The 20,133-nt window shown below is 62.1% G+C and overlaps 1 protein-coding gene across 2 annotated transcripts in view; it reads left to right on the forward strand.

Moving 5' to 3' along the window:
- The window catches only part of LHPP (phospholysine phosphohistidine inorganic pyrophosphate phosphatase), a 120,390-nt gene that overhangs the window by 99,091 nt on the left and 1,166 nt on the right, over nt 1-20,133 (forward strand). The window contains exon 7 of one of the 2 annotated variants that reach the window (XM_032423086.1): nt 6,693-6,779. The exons of the other annotated variant lie outside the window; for it this stretch is intronic. Coding sequence (XP_032278977.1) covers nt 6,693-6,779 — 87 coding nt within the window. The remainder of the gene's footprint in view (nt 1-6,692; nt 6,780-20,133) is intronic. 2 annotated transcript variants of the gene reach the window in all.

A 20,133-nucleotide genomic window follows, 5' to 3' on the forward strand; every position in this document is an offset into this window, starting at 1 on the left:
GGAGGCTTTGCAAGGACTCCCAGACCGCCCTCCCCTCAGCCCTCCTCACTTGGGACTCAGAGTGGGGAGGTGGGTCCAGGGTGCGGTGGGAGCCTGGCCGGGCGGGGGACCCTGGGCACAGGGGAGGGGTCCCCACGGAAGAGTAAGGCTGCCCCCAACTCAGTACGCCATGGCAGGGGCTCAGCGAGCAGCCTGCCCTGTCATTTTGACCAGGGTCACCCTTCCTTCTCACCTCAGCTCCTGTCACTTCACCTTCTGCTCTCGATTCTGTGAATGCTTCTCTCACCCTGTTCGATTCACTCCTTTCTCCGTCCCCCCCATTAACTCTGAGGCCAGGGGGCCCTTGACAGTGACGTGACGAGACAGGCCGCAGGCCCTACCGTGCCCTGCCTCCTCCCAGTCACCACGGTCCCTCCACTCGGCTCTGTGCCCTTTGCTCTAGCTCTTTATTCTCCAGGGTGGCTGGAACACACCCTGAGTTTAGAACAAGAAAAGCCAAGAAACATTTGCTGGGACGTCGGGGGCTGGCCCTGACCTCACAAGTGTCTGCAGCTCAAGTGTGCCGACCAGGGGGGCTGGCTCTGGGCCTTTGTCACCATGGGCATCCCAAACCCGTGGGCCACCCCTCTGGCCTGCCAGCCACAAGAGGAGGTCTCGCTGCCCACTGTCCCCTTCCCAGCAAACCATGCTCACAGGAAGAGAAGATACGACCCACTGAATGGCCGTTTGTTGAGGTGTAGGGGCTCCGTGCGTTCTCAGTCCACATGAAGCCATGGACGCGGCCGAGTTAGCCTGGGCCTCGCCTCCGAGGTGACCGTGGATTCTGGCCCACCTGAAGCATTGCTCTGCAGAGCAGCAAGCTATGCTTTTTAATTAAAAAAAGTTTTTGCCAATGTTTGCACAAAAATATCCATATTGGTGGGTTCTTGCTCCTCAGGACCTGCTCTGACAGCTTGCAGGGGACAAGTTTGCCTTCCGAGGGGGGAGCATTGGAACGTGCCCAGTGCCTATCTTGTCCCTTGGGGGGCCCTGGAGGGCACAGGGGCTGGCCCACATGGTGCATGTGCTCTGGAGCTGAGGAAGGAAGAGCAAAGGGTCGGCAAAACCAGATGCTCGTTTTCTTGACCAGCTGTGTTGCCAGCAAAATGTGGTTATTCATAACCATGGTGGAGCATCCGTAAATCCCGGTTTCCCCCCAGCAGTGCAGCTAACGAGGACTCTGAAATGATCTCAGGTGTCCCTCCACCAAACCATCTTGGAGGATGGCCTGTAGTCTACAAGAACCGTGGCTTCTGCCGAGCCTGTGTAGACCCTGGCCAACCGTGTCCCTGGGCCGCAGGTTTACGAGCAGCGTCTGGGGCAGTGTGTGCAGGAGCAGTGTGTCGGGGTTTCCAGGGGCTACCCAAGGCAGCCCGGCGGGTGGAGCGGAGTCTGGGTTGTGCGTGGCAGGCGCCTTTTCCTGCGTAAAGCAGCTCAGAGCTGAGAGATGGCGCCTCCTCGGGGCCCGCGGGCTTCCGGCCTGCATCCCAGGCCCTGACGCTTTTTCCGCTCCATTCACGAAAGCTCCAGCTGCTGGGTTGAGCTGTGCCCACCACTCTGGCTTCAAAGCTGCCCCCAAAGTTGAAGGCCAGTCCGAAAAGATTAAAACTTGGCTTCCAAAAGGTGACGCGGGCTCGGCCGGAGCAGCTCCGGCCCGGTTCACAGCCCGTGTGTCCACGGCAGGACTGCAAACGAGAGACGGTGTGGACAGCCGCCCGAGGGCTCAGCGTGACCGCTCCGTCCAGGGCCTGGCGTGCAGGGAGGAGCTGGGCCGCCAGTTGATGTGAGAACCCCACTCTGGAGGCCACGGTGCCGCAGGGCTCACCCCTGTGCAACTTCAGTGTCCGCCGGGGACTGGCCCCCCACGATTCCCAGGTGCTGGGCTAACGACACGGAGCGAGGCCTTTTCCTGACCATCCCGGACAGCCCTGTTGGCCACACCCGTGCGTCCCCATGGGCAGCCCCGGCCTCGGCGGCAGAGCTGACGTCAGGCTCTCGGTGCCCCCGGGACCCCTGGGGCTGCAGCCCCTTGATGTGCGGGCCCCCTGCGTGCACGGACTCTCCAGCGCCCGGCTTGGCTTTGAATGGGTTCATTCTTCCCGACCCTGCCTCGGCGTGCCTGGCCGCCAGTTTCTTCAGGCTGGCGGTGCTCGGAAGCTGGCCGCTGCCAAATCCAGTTGTTTGGCTTAATGTTTCAAGGCCAAGTCCTTTCAGGAAAGCTCTCTCCACCCCCACCCTCCCCTTTAGAGAAATAGATGTGCGATTGATTGGCTTTGCAGGGTTTTAATCCATCATTCTCTGCAGAGAATGGCGTGAACAGCCCATGCGTTCGTTCCCATCCCATTCTCCCTCTCTCCTTCCAAATGTCCACAGAATGGCAGTGGGAGAGTGTGGAATAGGAACATTTCGAGGCTGGGGGTACAGAGCAAGCACTGGCTGAGGTCTGTGCAGAGGAAAGTGCCACGGGCTGCCAGAGAGTGACAGTGCCCATGGGTGGCCACGGGGAAATGCTGGAACCTTCCACACAGGGTTTGCTGCAGCTGGACATCCTTGCTGGCACTCCTCTCTCTGCCTGTGATGTTTTCAAAGGCCTGGCTTAATAATCCATCTCTGTATGTGTACGCCCACCTCTTCCCCACGGTAGGAGGGGCAGCGCCGTGCCGACTCTGGACTTGGCCTCTCCTTGTCTTTCCTGGTGTGAGGGCATGAAGGGCACACTGTCAGGGGTCTGTCTTGAGCTCCGAAGGCGCCATCAGAGCCAAGAGAATTTTCCTGGCTCCCAATTCTGAGCCTGTCCTGTCTGCCTGGAGCTGCATGATGGGCCCATCCAGGCAGAGGCACCCGGCGATGCCCAGATGAGGGACGGGGGGAGACATTGGACCCAGAGACAGAGGGGGTCTGGAGCCCAGCACTGCCACTTACCTGCTCTGGGACCAAGGGAGTTTACGGCCCCTTTTCTGAGCCTGCTCCCTCATCCATAAAACAAAGGCTAGATCATAATACGGTGCAGATGGAGGACAGAATGGGTTCCTAGCATGGGCTGTGCCCCATAACGTTAGGGAAGGGACTGTGGTTTTAGCACATGCTGTTGCCCACCTCTTGGAAGGAAGCAGGATCCCTGTCACAGATAGAAAAGATCTCACCCATCACCCTGCTTTCATGAAGTTTCTGCAGGAAAGCTTGAGGCATTCCTATCTCCAATGGCTGTCTGCACGGGGAACACAGAGCAGCCTCCAGGGTGTGGAGGGAGGGGGCAGAATTTGCAGAACACAGCCAAGGGGAGAGTGGGCTGGGTGTTATCGTCAGTGCTATTTGGGGGTCCAGGCTTGTTCATTAGAGAGGAGGTAGGGCAGGAGGGTCGCCCCTCCCCCCGATGCCTGACCATCAGGGCGCATCCTCTTAGTATCCTAGCATGCTAGCATGTCCTGAGTGTCTAGTTGGGATGGGAGCTTACAGGGAGAAAAGACAAAACCCTGGGCCCCAGAGGGAGGAGTCCGTACCGCCCCCAGGGGGAGAGGTGGGGAGGCAGGACTCCTGGACTGGCAGCCTGACTCCCACCCTGCTGCCCCCAGGTTTGTCTGGGAAGCCAGGGCTCCAGACAGCACAGGTGTGCAGTGTCAGCTGTGGGACCAAGTCCGGTGTGGAAACTGAGGCCCAGATAGGTGGAAGGGACTTGCCCAAGACCACACAGCCAGGCTTTGCAGGCATGGAAACTGAGGCAGCATCTCGTGAGGGCAGCCCTCAAGGGGTCTGCACCTGGGAGCGAGGGGGGGGTGCTCTCCACCCAGGCTACCCATTAGAAGCACCTGGGGAGATTAGACCACCCAGCTCCCAGGCCACACCCCGGACCAACCAAGTGAAAAAAACCTCTGGGGTAGGGTTCAGGCATCAGCATTTCTAGTCGGTCTTTCTGAACAACCAGCTGTTTGTTTCAATAACATTCTCTTTCTGTTTTCAGTTCATTGCTTTCTGCTGTGATCTTTTACGAATTCTTCCCTCTGTTTGCCTTGGGTTTATTTTGCTCTTCTTTCTCTAGTTTCTTAAGGTGGGAGCATAGATGAGGGGTTTGAGACTTTCCTCTTTCGTCTCTAATGACATGAGCATGCTGCGGTGGCTGCGGAGCTACGAGTTTCCCTCTGGGTCCTGCTTTAGCAGCACCCCACAGCTTTGACACCAGGTGGTGCTGCCGAGCAGCGGGGTTTGAGAACCAGCGTCCTCATCTCGTGTGGCTCTGGGCCTCCCCACCGGGAGCTGAGAGCACGTCCCAGGCCACTCTCCAGGGTCGTGAGGAGGAAACTGGGTGTGGCCTGCTGAAGAACTTTGTTTCGGGACGATTTAAGACACTGGCGGGCCATCTGTGCTGCTCTCGCCTTCCCCCACCTCGTTGCACACACTGGGGAAGTTAGTTCTCAAGTTTATATGGAAAACAAGTGAATAGCAGGCCTCTGGGGGTGGGAGCGAGGAGAGAACCAGACTTACCTGGTGCTGGAACAGTATGGAACGGTAGGGTGCCCGCACGCGCCCGGGCCGAGGGGCCAGTGAGGGACGGTGTTCCTGCGCGTGCCAGGCCCTGTTCCTGGCGTCTGGTGCCCGGGAAAGAACGGTATCATGGATGGCATGCAGGGCCCTGCTTCCCACTGGAACTTCAGCCCACACAGCACCCCGAGGAGGCAGTCCTGGTTCCCTCCTCCCACCCATCACCAGACGGACGGCTGCCTGTTCTGGAATCCTGGCGTGCCCAAGCCCTTCCAACATACTGAACCTCGGGCTCGAGCCCTGAAAGCCTCTGGTGGGGAACTGAGGCAGTGAGGCTGTTAGGGGCAAGTTGGGTCACTGGGCCGTTCCCAGAACTTGGGGAAAACCCTGGCCCAGAATCCCGAGCCTACATGGCTGCCCACGTCCCGGTTCCCCCTCTCTGGGCCTCAGTTTCCCCATCTGCAGAGAGGACAGCATCCCCCCGAGGATCACTGAGTAAATGCAGTGGAAGGTCACTGCCATCCCCACCCACAGCCCGAGATGGTGGATGGGACCCTGCTGGAGCTGCTTCCAGAGCTTTCCGGAGGCTACAGGGCAGGCTTGTTTGGGGCTGGTTTATGGCTTCCCTGTAAATCGGACAGCACCGGGGTCTGAAGAAAATCAAAGCAGTGTTGAGTAAATGTTCTGGAGGAGCAGCTTGTCTGCCTGCCTGGGGATGGAATGGACGAAAACAAGATTCCGTCTAGGAATCGTCCAGGGCACGGCGGCCCGCCAGGAGCCAGGGCAGCTTGGACGGGGTCCCTGCATGCACAATTGGCCCACTGTGGGGCGTGCTGCCCCGGCAGGCTGGCGTCCCCCCGGGCCGGAATGAATGGCCCCCTCGTCAGGCGGCTTTGACCATTTACGAGGTGCCGTCTGGACTGTGATGAATGAGGTGGCATCCATCAACTTTTCGGGGAACCTGGCCGGGGAGGAAGGTGCTAAGTAAATAGGGGGAGGGGCACTGGCCTCCTTGCTGGGTCACTCTAGGCCTTCCGTTTCTGTGCCTTGGTTTCCCCATCTGTATGGAGGAATTGATGAAGAGACCCCGAGCCCAACCCTAGCTCCCATGTCGTAAGTACGGGCAGGAGAGAGAGGGTCCTGGGAAGAAGGGAGCCCAGGGACCCCCTTCTGCTCGGGGCTTTGCCATGTGGGTGGCAGGCAGACAGCCTGGGTACCCAGAGCCAGGCTCCGCTATCTAGAAGGACACCCTCCTCATCTTGGGTGCAGTCTGGCTGGGCCATCTTGGGCCAGCATCTGTTCTTCCTGGGCCTCGATTTCCTCACCAGAAAAAGGAGGCGTTGTGCCCTAACGTGCCTCCAGCTTTTGGGGCTCGTTTGCTCCTCTCTCTGGTTGTGTTTCGTCCAGCAGGTTCAGGGAAGGTGGTGTACTGGCGTCAGAACCGGGGTCCAAGTCCCGGCCCTCGCCACGTGACCTGAAGCAAACCCCTTGTTCCCGTGCCCTTCTCTCCGGGGATGCGATACGAAGTCTAGGCGGGTATGCGTGAGGTGCCACACGGTTATGCTGGGCAGACCCGTGGGACTTTCCATCCTAAGGGTGCTGGGTGTGGGCCTGTCCAACACCCACCCGATGGCTGGCAACCGGGCAGAGGGGCCACTGGAGGACCAGCCCGGGGGTGATCGCCGGCGGCATTTGGGGTTCCCCCCGGGGTTACCTTAGCGCACCTGGGCAGGCCCCTGCTCTGTAATGAACTGATACGCTCTGCAGAGCAGGTGGCATTGGCCATGCCTGACCAGGTGCTTGGCCCCAGGGACAGGGCTGGTCTGGACTGTCATCCCCATGGCTGGCGAGCCCTGGGTCCAGGCAGGGTCGCTGGTGCCTCTCGTGCCTGTCTGGGCTGGAGCATCATCTCTCGACTTTCCAGCCTCGTTAACGCCTCTGGTGAAGCGGTGGTGAGCCGAAATGAAAGACTGTTTTTACTATTATGCGCATTATTAGGACAGCATTACTGCAGCCTCCAGGGGAACTTGAAAGACAAAAGGCTCTGTCTCTGATCCCTCCACGCTTAGACAGCTGTTTATCTCAGGTTTCCGGCCAGCTCCCCGCTGCATCCGAGGGCACGGGCATGCATAACCCTCTGGTCTTCTGCTTCCCCTTCCTCCTGCCTGTGCCCACAGCTCTGGCGTCTTCCACGGAGCAGAGAGAGCAGACGAGGCTTCCGCGCTGCCCCACGCTTGGGCATTTGGACTGGTTCCTTCTCTGTTGTAAGTACACTGTCACACACGTCTCTGAAAGTACTTTTTCCCTCCATTCAGCAAACTTTTATTAAAGACTTTCCCACGCGCCCGACTCTGTATGAGGTCTCTTTAGAATTAAATCTTCAGGAAAGATTTCCAGGAATGGGGTTAAAGAACAGAATTCTTTTTAGCGATCTCCACATCTACAGCAGACGACCCCCAGCAGGAGCACTGTCCGCTTGGCATGTGCGGGGAGGAGGGCGGCGAGGGAGAGCGCGTGGCACAGTGTGCGAGGACAAGGGGCAGAGCCACGCGTCCGCGGCAGGACCACGCGCAGGACAGGGAGGCCGTCCCAGAGGCAGGGGTGCTCCGCAGGGGACAGTCCTCATGAATCAGCATGTCAGTTTGAAACCAACGAGCAGCCCCTCTGGAGGGTTCCTTGATGCCCCCTCTGGATGATCTGGTCCTTTTCCTGCTGCCTGGTTTCCCGTCTGTGGGGCCAACAGCACCGCTGCCTCGCACCCCCCACCCCCCCGAGTGCTCGCGCTAAGTACCACCAGTCAGCCCGACCGGCACTGTCCCAGAGCCCACTGCTCACCCACGTGCCTCGCACACAGCATCCACCATCGTATTCAGTCCTCACAGCAGGGGAGGTCACCTGCTCGGGCAGGATGTGGGCCCTGGTCCCCCAGGTCCAGAGCCCGTGGGCAGAATGCTGCAGCCAGGGGCCCTCCCATCAGGGCCCCCGGCGACCTCCATGAGGACCGGGAGGCTATCGTTCTCTCCCTTTGCACGTGAGGAGCTCACACTCCGAGCTCGGTGGCAGGTGGGAGCCAGGCCCGCAGAGCCCTGCTCCCTGCCTGGCACGGCATGTCCTTTCCCAGCTCCAGGACAGAAGCTGGCACGGGGAGCTGGTCGTGAGTGAGCGGGCGGCAGTTTGTCCTCCACCCTCGCTGTAGGGCCAGGGGCCCCTGATGATGGTTAGTAAGGGACAGGCCGTGAACGCAGGACCAGAGCCCACTTCGGCGCTCAGTGCCCAGCATTACAGTGTTTCAGTTACGGTCTCATCGAATGGGGCCAGCTGCCTCTTGAGGACAGAGCCAGTCCTCTCTCCATGTGACGGTCTCGGGTTGGCCTTTGGAGGGACTTCTTGAGCACACTGGGGCCCGGGCATTGGAGACGGATCCACTCAGCCCATGTCCGTGCAGGCCCTGGGCCAGGCTGGGTGGATGAGGGCAGACGGCAGGCTGCCAGGGAGGGGAGTGACTGGCGCACCACCCCCCGGGGCAGGGCGGGGGGGTATCTTCAGAGACCTGTTCTGTGCAGGATCAGGACTGAACAACAATATCCCAGCATGGGTCTCATTAAACACAGGCTCCGAAACTCTGCTTGGTTCCCAGGACCTCTGCTGGCTTGTCTACGCTGCAGCAGCCTGGCCCCGGCCCGCCTCCCCTGTCCCACCTGTCCCAGGCCAGCATCCGCCTGTCCCCTGTCGGCCCCTGAGATCAGACGTCCATCCACAAACTGGAGAGAGGGGTTAGAGGGCCAGGAGCCTCCGCTCGTCTTACGAGTGGAGACTCCAAAGTCCAGAGAGAAGAAGGGACTTCCCTGAACAAGGGGTGGCTGGGGCGACCTGGGGAGCAAGTGGGAGCTAGTTTGGAAAAACCTGGGCTGAACAGTCCAGTGACCCGCTGTGCCAGGTGCTGGGAGGTCAGGGGAGCGGGTGGAGCCAGTCCTGGCCCCAGCCCGTAACAGGCTCCTTGGAGTGCGACAGCCAGGAGTCTGTTCATTTGGGAAGGATGACCTCTGAGTTTCTGCGGACAGCCTGCTGGAGCCTCACTGCCCTCACGTAGGGCAGGGATAAGACCTTCCTGGTCTGTGCTGTGAAGAAGGGCATCCCTCCTGAACCATCAGTGGCTCCCATGTAACCTTCAGGTCTTCCCCCTTTGCTTTGGCTGCCGGGGAACTCAAAGCCGCAGTTTTTGGCTCTAGTTCCCAGGCCTGTGGTATGGGTATTTCCCTCCTTCTTCACTGTGGTTTCTGAACCATCTCTCTGACTTCCCCCGGCTGTCCTAGGAGAACCATCGCTGTGTGCCTTTCTGAGCCTCCTGAGACACTTAAAAAAAAGCCAGCTCTGTCTTATCCGTGTTGTTCTCTGTAGCAGGAGCCTGTTTGTTTCATTGTATGACTGGATCACATCCTGCCGCCGTGGACAGACCCTGGGGTGGTTCCCAGTTTGGGGTCATTGTGAACAGAGCTGGGGGGACGTCCCTGTCTCCATCTCTCAGGGAACAGAGGCTCATGGCCGCGGGGCACGTGCCCAGGATGGGCTCGCCGGGTCACGCGGTATTCACGGGTTTCCAGTTAGGAGATATCTGCCAAGCGGGTTTTTTCCAGAGGGCCGTGCCGTGGGCCCTCCCGCCAGCCACGGGGGAGAGTTCCTGTTGCTCGCGTCCTGCCCGCCTCAGCATCCTTCCCTCCGGCTGTTCGGGGGGGGGGGGGTGTGTACTGCTCCAACTGGCTCGTGACGCTGAGCCCCTCTCCGCGTGCACCGTGGCCAGTGTAGACCTGGCTTGTGAAGTGCCGATTTTTAACCCTGTGTAGGTGGAACATGCACCAAGGCTGGTAAGTCAGAGGTCCCACGCGTGTCCCTGCAAGACCGTGGGGTTCATGAAACCGCATCTCTGAGGTCACGTTGTACTTTCCCACACGTTGGACCCTAAGCAGCACCTGGGGAGGGGTGGCGGCCTGGCTCCTCCCCGACTTCGGAGACTCTGCTCCCAGGCTGACAGACCAGGGCAGAGTTTGGGGCCGAGCCTTGCTCTGCCACGTGAGCACCGGGCACCTTCCTTGACCCATCCTGAGCCTCAGGCTTCATGTATCCGGGGGGCATACCGGTGCCACCTCCCGGATTAGCTGGAGGAAGTGCCCGCGCGGGGCCCCCCTCACAGCAGCCCTCCGTCAACAGCAAGGTCCCCGGGCCCGGTCACCTGGGTCTGTGCACGGTGATGGAAATGACACTAGGCCTTCAGTGAGCGGGATTCCGTGACCCTTCCGCCCCCAGGCTGGAAGGCACCACCCTGCAGCCCCCCTCTCTCCCGGGCCACCTCACGAGAGCCCAGAGCTCGGGTGTGCAAGCCCAGGCTTGCTGGGGGGGGGGTCTCCCTGACCTCCTGTGGTCCGGCCTCCGAAAGAGACGGGGGGTGTGGTGGCTTTCTGGGGGAGGCCGGGAGTGAGCGCCCTGCCCCGTGCTCCCCAGGGCCTGGGTGGGAGCGCACGCAGCCTTCTGGGGGGATTGGGCCGTTGGAGAGCATATTGCCGGGGGCTGGGCCGGCGTGTCTTAAACTAAACACACACCAGGTGTTCAGCGTGTTTTTATCAAAATATTCTGAAGAGCTGTCAGGAGTTCCTGTGCGGGAGGCCAGATGCCCAGCCCCCCGAGGGCCCGTGCCTCTGCCAAAGCGAGCCTATTTTAGGTGAGGCCCCCCCTTGCTTGCTAGCCCAGCCCACCCGGCCCCTGGTGGGGTCTAGACCGTGCTGCAGGAGCTTCCGGCCAGGCTGGGGAGGCAGACAGGCTCAGACCCTGGCTCGCTGAGCCCGGGCAGGCCACTCCCCCTCTCTGAGCCTCCCTCTTGCCAGCCATAACATGGGGGCAGTAGCACCTAGGTCTTGGGCCGCTGTGGACACCAAAGGAGCCGAAGTGTGCAAGGCCCCTTGCCAGGTCCCCGGAGGGAGAGGGCTCTCAGTGGTCGTCACTGTTATGAATGACACCATGAATAGTGCGTCCTGTTGGCTTGGAGAAGTGGGCCCCAAGGGCAGGCTTGGGGGGCCTAGGCTAGGTCAGCAACTGCCCAGTGGCTGCCCCCCCCAAAGGAGTCCAGAGTGGCCCCTTGCCCCCTGTCCCCAGGCACATCCACACGGGGCATCGGCCACCACCGGTCACACTCAGCACCTGCCAAGCAGGAGCATTGCGCTCGTCCCTGCAGCCTGGCTGGGTTCTGTCACGAGTCCCTTGGGAAAAGCCCCCCCGAGATAGTTGGCCCTCAGGACCCACCGCCTTCTCCAGAGATGGCGCCTGCTCTCCAGACATGGAGCCCAAGGTGAGCTTCCCAGGAGCAGCTGTGGACCTTGCCCGCCCCCCCCCAGCCCCCCACCCCCCCGGCAGAGGGGGCCCTGGAGGGTTCTTGCCCACCCCGGTGCATCCACCCAGATCGCACGTCTGCTGCGGGCCACACCCTGTGCCAGCTTCATCGTCTCCCCCCCACAGCCTGGGGAGGGGGGGTCCCCTCAGCCACAGACGACAGGCTCTGAGCGGTGAGGTGTTTGCCCAGGGTCCCACGGGGGCAGGGCCAGCCCAGTGCAAACCTGTGGGCCGGGACAGTGGGAGGGCCACACACCCTCTGTCTGGCAGCCCCGGCCCTCCCCGCCCCTGCCCAGTCCCCGCCTGAGTGGGCAGCCCGAGCCCTGCGTGCGGCTGTCGTTAGGGGCCTCTAGGGTCAGGCCTCAGATGCTCTCTGGGAACAAAATGGGGGAAGAAAAGAGAAACCAGCCTTGCTGTTTGGACGACCTGTGGGAGCCACGGGGGTGTGTGAAGGCTTACTGCTCGTGCCCGGCTGGGGGCACCCCCGGCGTGCCCTGCTGCTCTGGGGACAGAGCTCTCCACTCTGGTACTCTAACCACAACAGTGCCAGGCCTCCATTCTGGAGCGTCCCAACTGGGTTCCCTGGGCCTGGGTCCCAGAGGCACAGGTGTCCATTCAGGGGTAGGATGGGTCCTGGAGACCAAGGGGGGGGAGGGTCCCCTGAGTCGGGCCTTGTGGGGGAACTGGGCATGGGCAGTTTGGGGGAGCCATGGAGTTACAGAGGAGAGGAGAAGTGGGGGTGGTTGGCGGGCTCCTGGGCCACGTTAGGGCGGGTAGATCTGGTGTCCGTGGTGGTGGGGAACCGTTTGGACCCATCCCTCCGCTTCTGTGGCGCCCTCGGCTTCCTGTGCACCTGCTGCCAGCCCCGGCACCTGGCTTAGCTCAGAACGCGGTCCTCGGGCGCGAGAGTTTGCTTCTCGGGGTTCACTTAGACTGGCCACATACAGGGCTGCCCAGGCTGGGTGTTGGCCCTGGCGTGGGGTGGCATTTTCATGCTTCTGACTGTCCGGGTTGGGGGTGAGTGGTTCTCCAGAAGAAAATCCTCTGTGGCCCCACACTGCCACCCAGACTGGGGGGAGCTCAGATGCCTGGGGGCTCAGCAGTGGGACTTCCTCCAGGGAGGGCCAGGAAGGTGAGACCAGACCAGGCCAGGCCTCTCAGGGCCCTGGGGCCTAGGCCCTTCTGCCTTTCACCCCTCAGCTACAAGATGGACTGGCCCTCACGCCTAGACCTCTAGGACGGCTCAGGCTCAGAAGGAGCTAGATGCCTTGGTCATGGCCCACAGCCCCCGGATGGTCAGAAGGAAGGAGGCCACCTGCTTGTCTGCTCAGAGTGCCGGCGGCGTGTTCCTGTCTCTGGCAGGACCAAGGCCTTATGCCAGGAGTATGAGACCACCATGGGGTTGCCCCTGACCTCAGGGAGTCCACAGTCTGGAGGGACATCACACAGGTAACCAGGCACTTGCAGTGGAGTGATGGGTGCTCTGGTGGGGTCAACACGGGGGCCGTGGAGCATAGAGCGGGCACCTAACTGAGGTGAGGGCTAGGGCGAGGGCTTCAGGGAAGGCTTCCTGGAGGAGTTACTTGTTCCTTGGGAAATGGGTCCCAGATAGCAGCGCTGTAGGGCAAGGCGGCAAATCCAGATGCCCACAGGGGCAGGCAGGAAATGCAGCGGAGTGAACAAGCCCGGTCTGAGAGCCGGGACACACCAGAGAGTGGGGAGCACGACAGACTCGAAGCCGCTCGCCCCATTCGGGGGCCACATCAGCTCGTTTCCGCCTGTGGAATGCCGGCGGGTCGTTACTGGACCCTCTCGATGTTCTGGAGAAGCCAGATTTCCAGCTTCTGTGTCTGCAAAACACTCTGTGGGCCGAGCCCGACATGTCCGGAGGCCACCGGCTTGTGACCCTGGCCTCACTGCGCGTGTGAGCTGAGCAAAGCCTGGCGTGGGGGCTCCAGCCAGACCCGGGGGCTCTGGGGACCTCTGTGGTCCGTGTGAGGGAAGCTGCAGGTGACGGGCACTGAGAGCCGCCCAGGAAACAACTGGCTCCGGGGGTGGCTTCTGCTTGACGGGGCGCCACCAGGCCGAAACACACCGTGAACGGGCCGTTTCCTCCCTGGGGACGGAGTGGCCCTGAGGCGGGGTGCCGGGGTCCACGGTGACCTCCCCCCCCCCCCGGCTGGGCTCGGGCCCCCACTGCCCTCTGTGTCCCCCCGCCCCCCGCCCTGCTGGTGACCGCGAGGCCCATAGGAGAAGTTGTCCCGGCAGCTTCTCGGCTCTGCTGGGCCCAGCCGCGGGGGAGGCCGCACGCAGTGTGAACTGGGCCTTTTCTTTCGTTTTCCTCGTTGGTTTTCCCCAAACCCTGTGCTGTCCCCACTGCAGTTGTTGAAGCTGGTGGACACCTCCCGGGGCCCACCACTGTCCCGGGGCTGAGCCAGACGCCTCTCAGTCTGGCCGGAGGTCGGCCGGCACATCGGTGATCCCCCCCCGCTGCAGAATATGTCCTGTGTGCTAAGGGAAGAATCGCGAAAATGAACCCAGGTTTAAGTTTTCCAGAAAGCCAGACACAGGAGGTGTGAGGCCCAGCGCTGCCCTTTACTGCTTGCAGCGTCAGGCGCGTGCCTTCCCCTCGTACATCCGTGTCGTCCTCTCTAAAACAGCGAGTCGTGGTGCCCACCTCATGGGCCCTTGTGCAGGGTACGTGGGAGACTGTCTTCAAAGGCACCTGCCATGGGGGGGCTGGCACACGTTGGTGCCCTCATCCTTGGGTGCAGCATCTGCAGCTCACCCATCCCCCAAGCCAGGAGAGCTTTGCTTGCATTCCGGGGCCTGCCTGCTGGCTGGGTGGGAGCTCTAGTCTGTGGCAAGTGTCTTCCCCTGCCTCAGTTTACCCACCAGGGCTCAGAGCCCCTGAAAATTGGTCCAGCAAGTGCTTTCTCCAGCTGGGAGAGACTCCCGGTCCTTCCCAGCTGGAGGATGGGTCAGCCAGGGTGGACTTCTGGGCCCTGGGCTGCCACCCACCTGAACGAAAGGGGTGTCCAGTTAGCCCAGCACTGCCCCTCACCCCAGCTCACCTCCATGTCCAGATGAGGGTTGGACCACCGGGAGACCACAGGGCCTCACTGGGTGGGACCTCCGCACTCTCTGGGGGGCAGCCCCGTCCACCACAGCCTACAGTGCTCATGCAGAGTGTATGTGTCCCAGTGGGTGGGCACGGGACCCTGCCCTACCTTGACAAGCAGAGGGGGAGGGCGGAGGAGACGGCCAACCTGCGGTCCCCTGCCCCCTCCCCCACTGATGTCAGGCCCCTGGCTCAGGGTACAAGGAGGTTGGTGGGAGGAAGGCGGAGTGAGGTGGGTCAGACCTGCATGTCGTCCCGGGCACACCCCTGTTCTCGGCATGGGGGCACCGGGAGGGAGGGTTACCTGTTGCCCCTTCCCCACCCCTACCCATTACAGGCGAGCAGACAGCCAGACGAGGGGAGGCCCAGGTGCCCGCCAGGGATGGGAGCCATGGGGTGTGGCCACCTCCCCCAGCGGGGTTCTGACCCCAACAGAGGTCCCAGCCAGCAGAACTGTGTCCCCATTTCCTCTCCTTGCTTGGTTGCTGTGGGCCTGAGAAGGGCCCAGGGCAAGTCCTCTTTCAGGCCTGGGTTTTTCTTTCGGTGTGTTTTCCCCATGTGATTTTCAAGCAGGTCAAGGAGCCCCTGTCTGCGTGAGCTGGTTCGGCAAGGGCAGGGCCCGGGGGCTCCAGGCCAGCTTGTCCCAGGACAAGCGGTGGGGGACACAGGCCTGAGGGCTAGGTGAGGACAGGGACCTAAGGCTGCAGCCCGTGACTGCCCGGCCCCTGGCTCTTGTGTCCGTGGTGACCTCCTTATTGGCAAGGACCAGGTCAGAGCCCCTTGTGAAGTGGGGGCCCAGCAGACCTCGGCTGGATGAAGGCGCCGGCTCGGGGGCAAGGGGCTTCTGCAGTGGTTTCTGTTAGCAGAGGGCCCAGAGTTTTCCCAGAGGGGCCCTAAGTCCAGGCCAAGCCCATCCACCCCACCTCTGGAACCCAGGTCCCGTGCTGGCCCAGGGGACCGAGGGCTCGAGCAGCCATCTGAGATCGAAGGCCGACTGCCCTCCCGGCCACCGCACTGCCAGGTCACTGACCCTCTGGCACCTGCCAGCAGCCAGCCCGGGTCAGGGGGCTGCTGGCGGCCCCTCGGGCTCCCAGCCAGCTGCCCTTCTGCCAGGCGGCGTCCTGGGCCAGCAGGTGCACGCTGGGAAGCGTTTGCAGGCCAGCTCTGGCCCCTGGGGCTTGGACTCCTGGGGCTCAGACGGAAAGACACCCTTGGCCCAGGCTTGTCACCTGTGGCCCTGTGAGCCGACACTCTGTGTCCTTTCCTCCAACTTCGTCAGCCCAGCCTGCTTGGCGTCACTCTCTGAGGCCAGTGCCCCGTGCCCTGAACTTGGCTGGCCTGCCCCCAGCGCCTGGCTCTTCCAGAACAATCAGGGCAAGGACGTGTGCCCTCCCCATGTGGGCAGGGGCCGACCAGGGTGGGGAGGCGGGCCTGCCACAGCGGCGCTGACCCTCCAGAGCTCCCCGAGGGGTGGCTGCCCCCAGGTCCCCGCACTCGCTAGCCTGGAGGTGGGGGGGGTCTGGCCGCCATTTCTCTTTGGCTGCTACAAAGACCGTCCCTGTAAAGCCGTGCTGGCCCGCGCACAGATCGGCCTTGTTCTCTGCCTCGGTCTTCCCTCCTTCCCTCTGCTCACAGGGCACGAGGGGGAGGAATAGCTGATGACAGGCGGCGCCCTGCCCGGGCGGGGGGGCCTTTGTTCATTCACTCGATGGCGGACATTTCCTGGGTGCCTGCTCTGGGCCCGGCCTGCGTGGGCGACCACCAATGGCAGGAAGCCGGGCTCCCCCCTCTGGGCAGCCCAGGTCAGCAGAGCACCTGCCGGAATGGCCTGGCGGGGGTGGGGGGTGGGAGCGCGTGCCACGTGCTCAGAAAAGAGAGAGCAGCGGGCCCTGTGGGGTCGAGCTGGAGGTGGGAACGAGTGAGGTCTTGAAGGGTGAATAGGAGTTTGCAGCTGGAGCAGGTTTGAAGAGCATTCCTGGACACAGTGTAGACAGAGGTGTGGGAGGGCAGGGAACACCTGAAGGAGCAGCGGGCCCTGGACGCTGGCCCGCAGATGGAGGCCCCATGAGGGTGGACTTGTCTCCTGTGCCAACGAGCCGGCCGTGGCATTGGGCGGTAGGGTCACCAGTGGAGTTTACCCAGGCAGAGGTGGGAGCAGATGAGCATTTGGAGAAGCTGCTCTGACCCACCCACTGGATCTGGGCCCGGCCAGAGACACCTGAATGCCACCCCAGGAGCCCAGGAGAGCAGAGAGGACTACGTTGGCCCTCTGCAGGGCAACCCTCCGGGGGAATCTGCCTCTGCCTCTGCCTCAATCCTCGGGCCAGGATCGGAGGCCATGCGCCCCTGCCTAGTTAGGGTGACATCCGCAAGGACCCATGTGTCCATGCCAGCCCCTGGAGGGCGGTGAGGGCAACGCAGCGGGTGGGGATGGTGGTGTCCAGACTTCGTGTCCCTTTTTCTGGAAGCTTCCCTGGCCCCGCAGCTCCCTCTAAGTGCCCTCAGAGCCGGGAGGGTTCTGTCGTAACCATGCTCCGTTCTCAGAGCAGCCTCGAGAGCTGGGTCATGTGCCCACTGCACAGATGAGGACGCCGAGGCTCAGGGAGGTAAAGAGACAGCTCATGGCGGGCAGAGCAGCGGGCCCTGGGGAGGGGCAGTGCTGCGACCCCACAGGGACCCCATGGGGTACAAGGAAAGGGGGCCTCCCGAAGTCACAGAGGGGCGGGGGGGTAACCAGGACACACGGGGCCGAGAGCAGGGCCCCCGAGGCTGCCTCTCGGCGCGGGAGACTCCTGTGTGTCTGCCTCCCCCTCCCTGCCCCAACTTTGTGCACACTCGCCGTCTCTCGGTCCCTTTCTGCCCATCTGTCTTTCTGGCCTCCTTCCCTCCACCCCGTCTCTGTCGCCCTCCCCCATGTCACTGTTCCCCCTCCCCCCGCTCTCTCACACCTTCTTTGTTTTGCTCTTTTGCTCTTTTCTCTCTCTCTGTCTCTCTCTGACTCAGTTTCTGCTCCCTCCTCCTCTTCCTCTGTGTGTGTGCATCTGTCTGGGTCCCTCTGTCCATCTGTCCCACAAACCCATCCTGCCGTCACTGCCTGGCTGTGCTCTTCTCCCCCTTCGTCCCCCCACGTCCTGCTCAAGGCCCGAGGGGTCTCTTGGCCCCTTTCTCCGTCGCCCTCTCTGCTCTGTTCCCACTGCACATCCTTGCCGGGTCTCCTGGTTCGGCCTCCATAGCGCGGCGTCTCTGAGGCCCTGCAGGGCCCGGGTCACCGGCCGGCGCCGAGCAGGACCCTCTCCCGCTAGTCCGCTGTTGGGCCAGTCCCCTCCCGGTACCCCGGCTCCCGAGCCACAGCCCACGGCAGCGTCACGTAATTAAGACATAAAAGTCCGTGATTTCCTCTGTGTGTTGGCAAACACCGGCTTGCTGCTAATGCAATCCTTTCTTTTAATGGATTCTTGAATTTAAATGATATGTAATTAAACCTAATTAGCCGGGTACGCCATTCGGCTAGGTGCCGTGCGCCGAGCGAGGCTGGCGAGCAGCTCGTTACAGAGCATCTTCCTTCCTGGGCGGATCTCTTGTTCCCTCTCAGGGTCGAGTTCATTTGACTGAACTTAGGTAAGCCTGGCCCAGGGGCCTGGGGCCGGGGTCTGAGGAGGGGGGCCCCGGGCCAGCCATGCAGGGACTTGGAGGATGAGCCGGGTGGGGTTTGCTCTGAGAAGTTTGGTTCCTTTGAGCTGTCACGCGGACCTCGCTTTTTGGGGTGAAAGCTGGGAATGCCATAGGAACGGGGGTTGGGGCACAGAGCAGGGGCTGGGGGGTCAGCACCTGCCCGGGCACGACCTGAAGCCTGCCTGGCCGTCCCACTGGCCCCAACAACCCCCTCGTAGGCAAAGGGCTGGGGCACCCCCGCCTCGTTGGCGAGTGGGGCTTTGGCTTTGGAGCGGCCCCTGGGCCCCAGGGATAGCCGAGGGAGCCCCCAAAGGGCACCTCCAGGGTGGCGCAAGACTCAAGCCCCGTGCACACAGGCCGAGCGAGAGGGGAGAGCGGGGGTCTTCCTTCTGCTTGGAAGCAGGGGAGCAGTGACAGCGGGCCGGGTGCCTGGCCTCCCGCCGGCCACTCCCTGCAGGGACCTGGAGCTGTGCCCTCAGGTGCGGGGACTGCTGGGACTCCGGGCTGTCGAGACATCCCCCCCGCCGGGGTTCTGGTCCCAGCCTGCCTGCCCCTCCCACTCCACACAGCCCCCCTCTTTGACTTCCCTGTACCCCATATACTAAGGTCTGTCCCCCCACCAGCCTGTGTGCCCAGGGCAGGGCCCAAGGCCGGGCCACCACTCCGTCTCCCTGCCGGCCCAGCTCCGGCACGCAGTGTGCTCCCCGACGGCATCCGGGCTCTCAGTAATTGAGGTAACACTACTGAACCCCCCCACCTGCTCCTCGCCAGAGCCCGAGCATGCGTTAGAGACAGGGACGCCAAGACACAGAGGTGTCAGGTGTTTGCCCAAGGTCACATGGTGGGTAGAGGGTGAAGCCACGCTTATCCTCAAGGCACAGATGGGGAAACTGAGGCCGACAGTTCGCCGGGGTTGGGTTTACAGCCTGTTCGGGGGCTCTGCCTCCGTCTCTCTCGGGCCCTCCCGCACGCCTGCGTGCCCAGCTTGCTGAGCCCTGCGGTCAGAGCTGCCCGAGGAGAATCCCCCTCCCCGCCCCGGGGCCTGGGTGGCGGGGGCGCTGCACACTCTGGGGCCAGGGACGGCCAGCAGCGCCCACCGGATGCTTCCGCACACCGGGAGGGCCTGAGTGGGGAGCGCTGGCTTCCCAAGGATGAGGAACGTCCTGCAGGAAGGGCTGTGCACAGAAGCCCTGGGCAGCCGGGAGGCATGAGTGCCATCCTGGGTGGACGAAAATGGAGATGCCCGTGGATGGCGGGTGGCCAGAACCAGAGGTCTGCAAGACTGTGGGGTAGAGGCCCGGGGAGTAGCTGGTTGAGGCTTTGTGAGCTGAGTAGTGCATATTCCTTTCTTTTTACAGCAGCTTGAGGGCTGTGCAAAAGCAGGCTGCCGGCAGGATTTGGCCCAAGGGCCACAGAGACGAGCCACAGTGACGGGAAATAGATACCTCGTGCTTGTCAGATTACACGTGACTCTGTTACACACCCGTTTGTGTATATACGTAGAGAGTACCCCGAAAATGAACAGTGTGATGTATTTTCCCATGTGCCATCCGTGTAACCGCCGCCCAGGTGAAGATCTAGAACATCACCAGCACCCCTGATCACGTTCCCCCGAGAAGTAACCATGTAGAGACTGGCTGTGCCTGTTCCTGAACTTGGCAGAAATGGGTCGTCCAGCTGGGGTTCCGGACCCGCGCACACTGCAGCGCGGGGAGTAATTCCCTCTGAGTAGGATTGTCGCGGTGTTCTAATGCGTGTTTCTCCATCCGCTGTTGACGGACATCTGTGCAGTTAACCCTTTGTGCTGTTATCGCCAAACCTGCTTGGAACGTTCTAGTACGTGTCTTTTGGTGAACACGTTGATGCATTTTTGTTATGTGCGTACCTGGGAGTGAAACTGGTGGGTCACAAGTAGGTGCCGACGCACAGTTTGCGAAGTGCCCACGCCGTATGTAACATTTCGATGGGGACAAGTACGTATTTCAGTGCTGCTGTGGGATAACATACCTTAAATTCCCACGGTCACTGGATTGTGTCTGTGATTGAAAGAGTGAAACAATCCCTTAAAATACCTGCACCGACAGGAGAGCTCTTCTCGCTCGAGTTGCGGGCCCAGTGGGTGGTGGTGAGGATCCCCGTGCACTGAGCCCCTTGCGTTGCACCAGCCCAGGGGGTGAGGTCCCAGCCCTTCCCACAAGTGTTGAAGACTTGTGGGATGTCCCTAGGAGCCCACCCCAGGTGCCTGCTGTGGCCAGGACTCCAGCCCTAGTACAGTTCCCGCCCACGTGCTCACCGGGAGCCCTGCTCCACCTCAGGACTCCGGCCACAGCCCCTCCTCCAGGAGCCCCACGGTGGGCTGCCCTTGGTGCCGCACGGGCCCTGTAGCTGCTCCCCTTTATGGCGTGGCCTCACTCACCTCAGGAAATATCTGGGGCTTTGGACAGTTG

The sequence above is a fragment of the Phoca vitulina genome, unplaced genomic scaffold, assembly GCF_004348235.1.
Source record: "Phoca vitulina isolate PV1807 unplaced genomic scaffold, GSC_HSeal_1.0 scaffold28, whole genome shotgun sequence".
In the NCBI taxonomy this organism is placed as follows: domain Eukaryota; kingdom Metazoa; phylum Chordata; class Mammalia; order Carnivora; family Phocidae; genus Phoca; species Phoca vitulina.